General features: G+C 45.0%; 2 protein-coding genes across 3 annotated transcripts in view; one reads left to right on the top strand and one right to left on the bottom strand.

Moving 5' to 3' along the window:
- Positions 1-831: 831 nt before the first annotated feature.
- Positions 832-9850, top strand: eif3s6ip (eukaryotic translation initiation factor 3, subunit 6 interacting protein). Its single transcript, XM_052080090.1, has 15 exons — positions 832-972; positions 1282-1318; positions 1421-1631; positions 1713-1792; positions 2530-2591; positions 2695-2764; positions 2849-2922; positions 3035-3206; positions 3482-3636; positions 3712-3882; positions 4353-4486; positions 5473-5646; positions 5755-5944; positions 9489-9569; positions 9651-9850. The coding sequence occupies exons 1-15, from the start codon at positions 949-951 to the stop codon at positions 9720-9722; spliced, it is 1707 nt and encodes a 568-aa protein (XP_051936050.1). The 5' UTR covers positions 832-948; the 3' UTR covers positions 9723-9850.
- A 240-nt stretch (positions 9851-10090) lies between these two features.
- Positions 10091-13565, bottom strand: part of cdh23 (cadherin-related 23) — a 167102-nt gene continuing 163627 nt past the window's right edge. For both annotated transcript variants that reach the window (XM_052080058.1, XM_052080059.1), the window contains one exon: positions 10091-11629. In XM_052080058.1, coding sequence (XP_051936018.1) covers positions 11294-11629 — 336 coding nt within the window. In that variant the 3' untranslated portion in view covers positions 10091-11293. The remainder of the gene's footprint in view (positions 11630-13565) is intronic.

The raw sequence follows: 13565 nt of genomic DNA, 5'->3' as shown, positions 1-13565 counted from the left end.
GACGTCAGATAATCCTGCACTTATCGCGTTTCCTTTATGATTTCTAAATCAATATGTTAAAAAAGGGAAGGAAATAACACCTTGCAGTACTTGTCGGTGTAAGGCATTTGTATGATGCATTTTGCGACATACTTCCAAAGAACATATTGAACATCCAAAACATAACTGGAGTGTGGTGGTGGATGTGGAAAACTTTGACGCAAAATTCAAAGGATCGTCGTTGTTCTTTATGTGCTGATAATAATTCCAAAACTAAACGAGAGGGAAGAGGAAAGTGGGCATTTGTTTAAATTCTTCGCATCAGGTCTCGCAAGGGTTTATAAACAGTAGATTGTTGCGCCACCACGTGGCAGAACTATAAGATCACGTTCTTTGCCATTCTATTCGTACACGTTTACACGACTGAAGAGAATGACTTTTCAGCCGTAAATGCTGCATGAAAATCTTTGAATTGTGGCTTATAACTGGTAGTTAATTGTGTTGGTTCACTACATGTTGTGAAACACACACAAACGCTCACAAGATATTTAGTTAGAAATATAACTAGACTTTATTTGATAAGATAATTTAGATTTATCCCTGAATTTATATGCCACCCACAACACGAATAAAGGGTTAAGGAATGCGTTGTTGGGCTGATGGGATGGTAGCAACTGTGAGTCGATAAGTTATGACAAAATAATACCACTGATTAGCGGGGTTAATGACTGGATGGATGAGTGAAAATGAACTACAGCGTCTTAAAGAAAGTACAGTATTCATGATGCAACAAATCACGAAAACGCTTTCCTAATCTCGCGATATTTTAACGGAACGTCATAATTTCCTTTCCGCTTCCTGCCGTTCCACAAGCATCAGCTGCGTGGTTTAGCAGGGTTAGCTAGCTGATCCTATTTTACAAAATTTTCCTCATTAAAGAAAACAATCCATTGTGTAACCTCTGGAATCATGTCATACCACGACGACGATGATGTTAGTACACCTATTTTTTTTCCTGAACGTTTTGTCTTTTTAACAGGCGGTCGGATATGAAGCTATAGCTGGTTAGCTAGTTGCAGCTCTGGTAGATATTCACAGACCTCACGGGGGCTTGTTTTGGACAAAATAACGCAGCAATGTGATTATTCTTCTATTTTCTGGAATCTTAGAACTTGTATTGGCAGGAAATCGTTCGTTTGGATTGATACTGATCTTCTTTTCATAGTTCCGCGGTGTTCGTGCCTGCCGGATGCAGTTGTAGACATCTAATGAATATTGTTCATGTTTCTTCTTAACTTTCAGTACGACGGCTACTCAAACGAATATGACCTCCACACCGGTTTGTCAACATTATCATCATTACTTTACTGGCATCCAGATCCTTGTGTGTGTTCTAGCAGCCTTTGCGTTGAAATCCTAAATGATCACTTTCTGTGTGCAGGTGATCCAAAAGCAGACATGGCTTTTGAGCGCCAGTATGAACAGCAGACATACCACGTTATCCCAGAGGTGATCAAGAATTTCCTTCAATATTTCCACAAAACCATCTCAGACTTGATCGACCAGAAGGTCTACGAGCTGCAGTCCAACCGTGTGTCCAGCGAGAGTATTGAACAGAAGATCTATGAGATCCAAGATGTCTATGAAAACAGGTTGCAATACTCTTCCAAACGCCATCTCCCAGTTATGCTTGCCAAATAGCTTACCTATTTGTTCATGCACTTGTTTTCAAGTTGGAATAAGCTGACTGACCGCTTCTTCAAGACGTCTCCTTGGCCAGATGCTGAGTCCATTTCATCACTTGTTGGCAACGGTGAGTGAGTTGTTGTTTATGAAGACATACGTACAAGATATACAGTATATCATTTTTTTGTCACTGCCTCGAGAGTGATGCTGTATTACAATAAAATAGGGTGTCAGAATTGTCTGACCTAGTGTATAAAGGTGTCTTGGAAAATTATCAATCATTTGCTTTAGTTACTCCTGTTTCCTCCCATGTTCCAAAATATGCACGTTTGCTTAATTGAAGACTCAACTGTCAGTAAGTGTGAACGTGAGCATGGGTGTGTCTCGACGTGCCCTGTCATTGACTGGCAACCATTGTCACCCAAAAATAGCTGGGCTAGGCTTCAGCTCACTTATAACCCAAATGAGGACGAACATCATAGCAAATAAATGGATGGATAATTCGTGACTACTGTATAAGTTGGTTGGCTCCAAATTTTATGTCTCAACTAATTTTAGGTCATGTGACACATTAGTGATTATGCGTTTGTGCCATTCACACATTTTAAAACTTTAAAATGAAATATTTTCATTGAAAACACACCTATACCATGTATAACAAAATTAAAAGTAATGTAACACATTTTCCCTCCAGCTGAGGTTACAGTGTTTGGTAAAACGCAGGTCAGATATCTGTTTTTTGTTTATTTTGGACTAGAAAGCTGGTCGTGCCTTGCACGCTCCCTGAGGTATTCTGATTTCCCAGCGCTTTCGAATGTAGCATGACTCTTCTGATTTTAACCTGTCACATTTTGTCTTTGACAGATGCTGTTTTCCTCATTCTCTATAAGGAACTGTACTACAGACACATCTACGCTAAAGTTAGCGTAAGTCACCAACACATTCGAAGCATACATTTCTTTTCTGGGAACTTGGCCTACCAGTGAAACCTTTCAGTGTTGGTCAACCTACCTTTCTAATACTGTTTAGGGTGGGCCCACATTGAACCAGAGGTTTGAGTCGTACTACAATTACTGCAACCTCTTCAACTACATTTTGAGTAAGTGTTAACAATGAGTTTTGCCTTCCTTTAATTATCACAGGAATGCCAATCGTTTGTCGATCTTTTGTTTATTACAAACAGATGCTGATGGCCCTGCCCCCTTGGAACTACCAAACCAATGGCTCTGGGACATAATTGATGAATTTATCTACCAGGTACGATATATTTTGTTCATTAGAGAAAGACTGAGAGAAATAATATGCAATAAGAGGAAGGTGAAACAGATTAGTGTTTGCAGGCAACACAATAACACATCCTTCTTTTCAGTTTCAGTCGTTCAGTCAGTACCGCTGTAAGACAGCCAAGAAGGCAGAAGACGAAATTGAATTCCTGAGAAACAACCCAAAGATCTGGAACGTCCACAGCGTTCTAAACGTGCTCCACTCCCTTGTGGATAAAAGTAACATAAACCGTCAGCTTGAAGTCTACACCAGCGGAGGTATGGCATTCATCTTAAAATTGCACGTTTATACTAAACACCCACAACATGACGACCACTTGCACAATCATACAATTTCCAGTACAACAACTGTTTAAAACATAAAAAATACACATAGAATATAGGGAACATTTTCCTTTCTCAGCGTATGATGTTAATTTAGTACTAAATGAACAAACTGATAACCAGCATCATGAGCTACTGGTGGTTCACTCATCTCTCAGGAATGCTTTCAGGAAGTCAAACTGAAGATGCATTTCTACTGTATGTTGCAGGGGACCCCGAGAGTGTGGCGGGTGAATATGGGCGCCACTCCCTCTACAAGATGTTGGGTTATTTCAGCTTGGTGGGGCTGCTGAGGCTGCACTCTCTGCTTGGAGACTACTACCAGGCCATTAAAGTGTTGGAGAATATTGAGCTCAACAAGAAGGTAAAACCGAGCAAGGTCTTATCTAGCAACTCTGTATCAACCTGTAACATGTTTTTTCTTTTTTTTTCCTCTCAGAGCATGTACTCTCGTGTGCCTGAGTGTCAGGTCACCACCTATTACTATGTGGGCTTCGCCTATCTCATGATGAGGCGCTACCAGGACGCCATTCGAGTGTTTGCAAACATCTTGCTCTACATCCAGAGGACGAGAAACATGTTCCAGAGGTCAACATATAAATATGAGATGGTAAGTGCCAGTTAGGGCTGAACAATTAATCAAATTCGACTCGACATTGCATTGTAGTTGGAGGAAATTGTCAAATCGCAAAGGCTTCAGTGTTGAAAAATAAAATGTACGCTGTGGTTCATTTTGCTCAGTTAGTAATCTATATTTTTTATATGTATAAGTGTTTTGTTTATTTATATAGTTCAGTGCTAAAGAAGTGCAGTCAACTTGCATAGGGGGCATCTACAAACTAGATGAATAAATGGCCATTCAAATGAACAATGTAAAATATGTGTTTTATGTCAAGTTGCAATCCACCATGTTTTTTTTTTCTTTCTCAAGGCTTGTTGTCCAATATTTATACAGTTCACATTTTAGGATTTTTTTTTTAAACTGGGTGTTATGTGAAGTAACTCTTACTGTCAACAAACATGTTTTGAAATTGTTGCTATTTTCCCTAGCTGTGCTTAAATAGATGTGTGTGCTTGCAGATCAACAAACAGAACGAGCAGATGCATGCTCTGCTAGCCATTGCGCTCACCATGTACCCGATGCGCATCGACGAGAGCATCCACACCCAGCTGAGGGACAAGTACGGGGATAAGATGCTGCGCATGCAGAAAGGGTATTGATTTTTTTCATTGGTTATGGCTAGGGCTCGGAGAAAAAAAGGCAACCAAGTCGACTTATAAATAATTGACCCATTTCTTTTTTCCTGAGGCATTTCTGGCTTTCATTGTACAGGATTCACACAGACATTTATAGGCCACAAATGTCCATTGTACAATTACTGTATCGAAACCACTCGTGACTTTTTTCACAGTCTAGTAGTTCCTTTTTTTTGGTCAAAAAGTGGCACTACAACGCAGGCAGTGAGTTTTTCCGCAGGGGAACGTCTTGTTGTAATCTTGCCACAGTAATTATGTGTTTTTGCTTGGCATAGTTTTAACACAGGATGCCCTGGCAGATTCATCCTACTCATTTTAACAATTAACACAGGCAGTGCCTTGGAATCAGGTTCATATTCAGTCAAACCTCGGTTTTCGAATATGTTAATTTAATTAATATGTTAATTTAGTCTGTTATCGACTAAATTAGATTTCGACAAGAAAATTCGAGATTTTTACCCCTCACATTACGATCGAAACCCAGTTTTCAACCAAACTAAGCAAACCCGAATCCGCCACTCAACTCCTCTCGGCTTTCTTACACGAGGAAGTGACGCTTCCTCATGTAGCGTTTGTTGTGAGCAGATGTGTTTGTTGTGATTTACACAAATCTGACTTGTTTTTGTTGTTGTTATTTCTGCATAGTGTATTAGCCCCTAATCATGGGCTAATCCAATAAGTTTTGGATTCCAAACAAATCGCTTTTCGAACAGCCTTCTGGAATGGGTTATGGTAGAAAATCGAGGTATGACTCTATACCTATTAGGACGTTATTGTCCTGACTGGGTTTTGAATCGTGGTGCACTCTGTCACAGACAGCACTCCACCGCATTGCTCAGCTGCAATAATCGAGTAATGGATGGAACAATCAATAGAATAATACGATTCTACAAAGATTGACAGATGTCATTTATCTGAGAATGTCACCTCTTTTCCACCCTAGAGACCTGCAGGTGTTTGAGGAGTTGTTCAGCTTCGCCTGCCCTAAGTTCTTGTCTCCAGTAGTGCCCAACTATGACAACGTCCACGCCAACTACTACAAGGAACCCTTCCAGCAGCAGCTCAAGGTCTTCTCGGAGGAGGTGCAGCAGCAGGCTCAGCTGTCCACCATCCGCAGGTGCAGCCTACTCACTGACTTTACAGTGCATGAACAACGCGCACCTTAGCAGTTGCTTTGCTTTGATGGAGGATTTTTTTTTATCTGAATGGGCTTGCTTGGTTCCAGTTTCTTGAAGTTGTACACCACAATGCCGGTGGCCAAGCTGGCTGGATTCCTGGACATGACTGAGCAGGACTTCCGGATCCAGCTGCTCGTTTTCAAGCACAAGATGAAGAACTTGGTGTGGACCAGCGGCATCTCGGCTCTGGATGGAGAATTCCAGTCAGCTTCTGAGGTTGACTTTTACATTGACAAGGTACAGTCCTAAAATACGAACGGGTACGAAAGTAGGATGGAATTGAGAATTGTTTTCCATCAATCACCATGTTGGTATTGCTTTGTATTTGTCATTTTTTCCCATTATCCTTCTTTCTATTGAGATATTCTTGGTATTGGTATTCTCCTATTATGTATACAGTGCTTAATAAATGTAATAGACAACCATTTAATGTTAGTTTTGTGCAACAGCATTGGTCATTACCAAAAGGTTAATACACAAGTACACGGGTGCTCACACTTTTTCAGCATGGGAGCTACTTAGAAAACGGCCAAGTTAAAATGATTGGAGAATAAGTTCACATTTATGGTGACACGACGGAATATTATCAATAGTTTTGCCAAACATCAAGATAGTCAGTCCGACTAGAAACAAGCTCAGATTTTAATACAATACATGCATCTGAGTATAAGTCGCCGGACGAGCCAAACAATGAAAAAACTTGTGTGAGTTATAGTCTGAAAAATACGGTAACCTAGACATGCATTTATGCTTATTTAATATTTCAGACATTGTAGTTACTTGCATTCCTGAATAGGAAAGAAATCATTTCAGTATTTGAATATTATGTATGATTAATTTCTTACCCATCCATCCATCCATCTTCTACCGCTTATCCGGGGCCGGGTCGCGGGGGCAACAGCTTTAGCAAGGAACCCAGACTTCCCTCTCCCTAGCTACTTCTTCCAGCTCTCCCCGGGGGATCCCGAGGCGTTCCCAGGCCAGCTGGGTGACATAGTCTCTCCAGCGTGTCCTGGGTCTTCCTCGGGGTCTCCTCCCGGTGGGACATGCCCGGAACACCTCACCAGGGAGGCGTTCAGGAGGCATCCGAATCAGATGCCCAAGCCACCTCATCTGGCTCCTCTCGATGTGGAGGAGAAGCGGCTCGACTCGGAGCCCCTCCCGGATGACCGAGCTTCTCACCTTATCTCTAAGGGAGAGCCCGGACACCCTGCGGAGAAAACTCATTTCGGCCGCTTGTATCCGGGATCTCGTTCTTTCGGTCATGACCCATAGCTCGTGACCATAGATGAGGGTTGGAACGTAGATCGACCGGTAAATTGAGAGCTTCGCCCTTTGGCTCAGCTCCTTCTTCACCACGACAGACCGATACAACGTCCGCATCACAGCAGACGCTGCACCGATCCGCCTGTCGATCTCTCGCTCCCTCCTGCCCTCACTCGTGAACAAGACCCCAAGATACTTAAACTCCTCCACTTGGGGCAAGATCTCCCCCCCGACCTGGAGGGGGAACTCCACCCTTTTCCGACTGAGGACCATGGTTTCAGATTTGGAGGTGCTGATTTTCATCCCAACCGCTTCACACTCGGCTGCGAAACGCTCCAGTGAGAGTTGGAGAGCCCTGTTTGAAGGAGCCAACAGCACCACATCATCTGCAAAAAGCAGGGATGCAATACTGAGGCCACCAAAACGGACCCCCTCAACGCTTCGGCTGCGCCTAGAGATTCTGTCCATGAAGGTTATGAACAGAATCGGTGACAAAGGGCAGCCTTGGCGGAGTCCTACTCTCACTGGAAACGATTCCGACTTACTGCCGGCAATGCGGACCAAACTCTGACATCGGTGGTATAGTGACCGAACAGCCCGTATCGGGGGGTTCGGTACTCCATACCCACGAAGCACCCCCACAGAACTCCCCGAGGGACACGGTCAAACGCCTTCTCCAAGTCCACAAAACACATGTAGACTGGTTGGGCGAATTCCCACATACCCTCGAGAACCCTGCTAAGGGTGTAGAGCTGGTCCACTGTTCCACGGCCGGGACGAAAACCACACTGCTCCTCCTCAATCTGAGGCTCGACTTCCTGACGGACCCTCCTCTCCAGCACCCCTGAATAGACCTTACCAGGGAGGCTGAGGAGTGTGATCCCTCTGTAGTTGGAACACACCCTCCGGTCCCCCTTTTTAAAAAGAGGGACTACCACCCCGGTCTGCCAATCCAGAGGCATTCTCCCCGTTGACCACACGATGTTGCAGAGGCGTGTCAACCAGGACAGCCCCACAACATCCAGAACCTTGAGGAACTCTGGGCGGATCTCATCCACCCCTGGGGCCTTGCCACCGAGGAGCTTTTTAACCACATCGGTGACTTCAACCAGAGATAGGAGAGCCCACCTCAGAGTCCCCAGGCTCTGCTTCCTCCAAGGAAGGCATGTTGGTGGAGTTGAGGAGGTCTTCGAAGTACTCTGCCCACCGGTTCACAACGTCCCGAGTCGAAGTCAGCAGCGCCCCAACCCCACTGTACACAGTGTTCGTGGTGCACTGCTTCCCCCTCCTGAGACGTCGGATGGTGGACCAGAATTTCCTCGAAGCCGTCCGGAAGTCGGCTTCCATGGCCTCACCGAACTCTTCCCATGCTCGGGTTTTTGCCTCGGCAACCACCGAAGCTGCGTTCCGCTTGGCCAGTCGGTACCCGTCAGCTGCCTCTGGGGTCCAACAGGCCATAAAGGCTCGATAGGACTCCTTCTTCAGCTTGACGGCATCCCTTACTGCTGGTGTCCACCAGCGAGTACGAGGGTTGCCGCCACGACAGGCACCAACCACCTTACGGCCACAACTCAGATTGGCCGCCTCAACAATAGAGGCTCGGAACATGGTCCACTCGGACTCAATGTCCCCCGTCTCTCCCGGAACATGGGAAAAGCTCTGTTGGAGGTGGGAGTTGAAACTCCTTCTGACAGGGGATTCCGCCAGACGCTCCCAACAAACCCTCACAATACGTTTGGGTCTGCCAGGACGGACCGGCATCTTCCCCCACCATCGGAGCCTACTCACCACCAGGTGGTGATCAGTTGACAGCTCCGCCCCTCTCTTCACCCGAGTGTCCAGAACATGCGGCCGCAAATCCGATGACACGACCACAAGGTTGATCATCGAACTACGGCCTAGGGTGTCCTGTTGCCAAGTGCACACGTGGACACCCTTATGTTTGAACAAGGTGTTCGTTATGGACAGTCCGTGACGAGCACAGAAGTCCAATAACAAAACACCACTCGAGTTCTGATCGGGGGGGCCGTTCCTCCCAATCACGCCCCTCCAGGTCTCACTGTCATTGCCCACGTGAGCATTGAAGTCCCCCAGTAGAACAAGGGAGTCCCCAGCAGGAGTACTCTCCAGCACACCCTCCAAGGACTCCAAAAAGGGTGGGTATGCTGAGCTGATGTTTGGTGCATATGCACAAACAACAGTCAGGACCCGTCCCCCCACCCGCAGGCGGAGGGATGCAATCTCGTCCACCGGTGTGAACCCCAATGTACAGGCACTAATTTCTTACCCCTAGAAGTCCAATGAACCGGATTTTGTCTGAAAAGGGGAGATCAGGTTGAAAATCCTCATTTCTGTTTCAAATGATAAAATGTTGAGATGTTGCTGAAAAATGAGTCTGCATTGTTCTCTTAAAAAATACACCGATAGTTGGCCTTGCTAAATGTAAGCGCTGTATATTAAATTACTTTGTAGATATTTGCCATCAGTCAAGTTGGTTCTCCTTCCATTTCCACAGGACATGATCCACATAGCGGACACAAAAGTGGCTCGCCGGTATGGAGACTTTTTCATCCGACAGATTCACAAATTTGAGGAGGTGAGTATTAATCTGGCCTCGTGCTGACTTTCTCTGAATTGCTGTCCTTGAATGACTCAAATTCACTCCTCTCACCCACAGTTGAATCGAACACTGAAGAAGACGTCAGCAAACAGCACCTCAGCCACGTCTGGGAGTGCCACAAGCCGATGAATCCAAACCTTAACAGGAAAGAGACCGGAGCATTGACTCTTTACCCGTTGCTGTCAGGTTTCTTGAAATCTGCTCTTGGTGACTTTTCTGTGTAATTTGGAAACAATAAATCGGTGGACTTACAAACTAATTTTGTGTTTGTCGTCTCCAACCACTAGATGACAATGTTTTGAAGCCTGTGGCACAGCTGCCTAATTTTGCCGTACTTGTTTAATAATGCTATACAAGTACCGTATGTGTAATACTATATTAAAAGAGCCCTCCTTGTTCAGGTTGATGCACATGATTTAATTGACCATTTTTATCAACACCAAACCACTTTCGAGTCATCCTACTAAGAATGTGACAGCTGGTTGCATATTTATTTATTTTATTCTCACAGATCTCTGGGCTCCTTGACAATAAAGACAAAAACATACAAAAATACCTGAATAAAAATGAACACTGAAAACACACCACTCAGAAACGGCATCATAGAAAAGAAAAACACTATTGCACGATTTACACGTACGCCCACAAACATCCAAATAAACCTGCCTGTTGTGGCAAGCAGGCATTTATGTTTGAAAATATAATTCCAATACTTAGCTTGAGATAAAAAAAAATAAAGTAAACGTGGCTCGATTTGAGCATGACTGTAACTCCCCTCAGGTGGCAGTGTAAAGTCTTTGTGGGCAAGCTGCCATCTTCATATCAATAAAACACAACAGCTAATATATATCTTTTTAATTCAAATTGTGAAATTTTCTTTGACAACTGAAGTTTCCTCATGGTTTTTGCCCCCAAATCAACTTTGAATAATCCGTTGAGGTGTTTTTGTTGTCAGGGTTCTGCATGTAAACCACAAACTCAGAATGTGCTTAAGATGGAAATGTGGACCGGCATGTTTCCAGCTTGTCCAGTCGTGGGTCCCTTTCATATGTGAGCCAACAATTTCCACAGTGCAGATTGAAATGTTACTTTTTCAAGCATCGAGATTATTTGAGGCATTCCGGTCAGACTGCATCATTAATTACCCATCATTACTCAAAATAAAGATTTTCATTTTCCATCTTCACATACACTGGTTTTACACTTGCAAATGAACTCAAACTATGAAAAGGAGTTGGAATATTCAGTCTCCCATTGAAGGCCATTCGCTGGTCTGAACGTGGAGATGTGCGTTTGTGTTTGTGTGCCTAGATGCGGTCCAAATATGCCTTCAGTAAAACAAGTCAGCATGTAGCACCTGCTTCTTTTATACAGTAGTAGTCTCTCCCACATGAATGGTCCTTCGTTCTTTGGGTGGAATTTGATGACACCTGTAAATTTTGTTCTTGCTGCACCGTGCTGACCATTTTCCTTTTCTGATTTTGAGAAACAAAACATCTTGATGCAGGGTCGCCATCCGCCTTGACCAATCAAGATGTGAGTTTTGGCCCAAGTGGGCTCTGGACTGGCACACTAACACTCTGCTCCTTCTTGGGTCTTTCCTGTATCTTCGCAGCAGGGTCAGGGTGGTGGTGTGGAGACACAAGCACACGCACGCACTTGAGTCATGGTTGGGCTCAGACCAGCGAGGCCTCGGCTAGTCATAACTCAGTGATTTCCAAGGGGCTCTCCCGTAGCTCGCCGTCCTTGTGACGGTGCATCGGAGTCGATTTGGCCGACTCGGTGCGAGCATTGCGCTCTGAGTAAAGCCCACCGTCTGCGTTAAGAGCCTCAAGAGAACGTGCCAGAGCTCGCTGGTCATCCTCTGGCAGGCTGTTGAGGTCGGAGGTGAGCAGGGTACCTGTGCTGCCGTGGACCACATGCACACCTTCTGGCCCCTTCAGCTCCATGGGCAGCTTGTGTTTGAAGCGCAGAGTTCCACGGCCACCCATGCTCGTACGCTCTTCCTCATCATCGTCCAAATCGCTCTGGACCAGCTGATGGACAGAGGCATAAAGGAAAGTGGCACAATGAATGAGGATGCTTCTTACACAAAAATACAAGCTGCGGTTGAAGAGACACGGAAGAAAGGAAACTTTTAGGAGAGAAATCAGTTGTCAAAAATAAACATGGAAGGGGAACAAGATTGAGTGCAGAATGGCCAGACCTGATTTTAATTGGTGCAGAGTTATTGAATCAATAACACAGGCGTCAGTCTTAATTCCCTTAAATATTTTTCCCTTCTTCATACCGAGACATTTTGTACAGTTCAATGCTTTTAACTTTATGTGGCCTGTGATTAATTGGTGACCTGCAAGTCCAGGGTGTAGGCCACCTTTATCGCCCGAAGATACCTTTTAACACGAAAAAGCAGGGATGGACAATTGGCAGCCCGCATTTAAAAAAATAAAATAAAAATCAAAACGTACTGTAATGCCCCTCAGTAGCGGAGAGAAGGATGCTCGCAGTCGCTGATACTCTTAATCATTTTTAATAACAAAATAAGTAATAAACACACGCATTCAGGAGTTGCTGTTCGCCACAACTCACGCCCATGCGCTCCACACTCAGACTCTCCCGGAGCCAATATTCCCCCCAACCTGGCTCCTCCCCTCCCTATGATGTCACACAAATACAAGAAACAGATATTACAGTACTGATTAACAATCGACCTGTTATCGATGAAAAACGGGACCCCCCACCCCCCGAAAAATATAGAATATGATATTGGCGGCCCGGTAGTCCAGTGGTTAGCGCGTCGGCTTCACAGTGCAGAGGTACCGGGTTCGATTCCAGCTCCGGCCTCCCTGTGTGGAGTTTGCATGTTCTCCCCGGGCCTGCGTGGGTTTTCTCCGGGTGCTCCGGTTTCCTCCCACATTCCAAAAACATGCCTGGCAGGCTGATTGAACACTCTAAATTGTCCCTAGGTGTGAGTGTGAGTGTGAATGGTTTTTCGTCTATGTGTGCCCTGCGATTGGCTGGCAACCGATTCAGGGTGTCCCCCGCCTACTGCCCGAAGACAGTTGGGATAGGCTCCAGCACCCCCCGCGACCCTAGTGAGGATCAAGCGGCTTGGAAGATGAATGAATGAATGAATGATGAAATATTGAAATAAACAGAAAACAATCTGTGAATATGTGAATCCATAGGTGCCAAACTGCAAATACGCAGGGCACTTGCTTCGTTATTCATTTATTGTTTTAATTTATTGTTTTAGTGTTGTGTATATAATATTTGCTCTATGTACATAACTTTGTATCAGCGATGTTTTTTTAAAGTGGCTGCCTTACTGTTTATTGTGCATGTTAAATTGCTCCATGTACAGCACTTTGTATGCAGCGATGGCTGTTTGAAAGTGCTCTATAAATACTGTTGACTTGACTCTAGAAATACAGTTCAGTTGAGGGCCCGATTGTAGTTTTAAAGTGCAATATCGTCAATCACCGTTAGATGGCACACTCTGTTTTAGCTGCGCTTACTATGGGTCCTATGATATTGTATAAAAATATTGTGCGTTAAGGGCAGCCCGGTAGCTCAGTGGTTAGCACGTCGGCTTCACAGTGCAGAGGTACCGGGTTCGATTCCAGCTCCGGCCTCCCTGTGTGGAGTTTGCATGTTCTCCCCGGGCCTGCGTGGGTTTTCTCCGGGTGCTCCGGTTTCCTCCCACATTCCAAAAAAATATGCATGGCAGGCTGATTGAACACTCTAAATTGTCCCTAGGTGTGAGTGTGAGTGTGAATGGTTGTTCGTCTCTGTGTGCCCTGCGATTGGCTGGCAACCGATTCAGGGTGTCCCCCGCCTACTGCCCGGAGACAGCTGGGATAGGCTCCAGCACCCCCCGCGACCCTAGTGAGGATCAAGCGGCTCGGAAGATGAATGAATGAATGTATTGTGCGTTACTGCTATTTCTCCAAAATGCAAAAAAAAAAAACC

The sequence above is a fragment of the Hippocampus zosterae genome, chromosome 11 (assembly GCF_025434085.1).
Source record: "Hippocampus zosterae strain Florida chromosome 11, ASM2543408v3, whole genome shotgun sequence".
In the NCBI taxonomy this organism is placed as follows: domain Eukaryota; kingdom Metazoa; phylum Chordata; class Actinopteri; order Syngnathiformes; family Syngnathidae; genus Hippocampus; species Hippocampus zosterae.
Note: the sequence above shows the minus strand (reverse complement) of the source record. Positions and strands in the feature narration are given on the sequence as shown.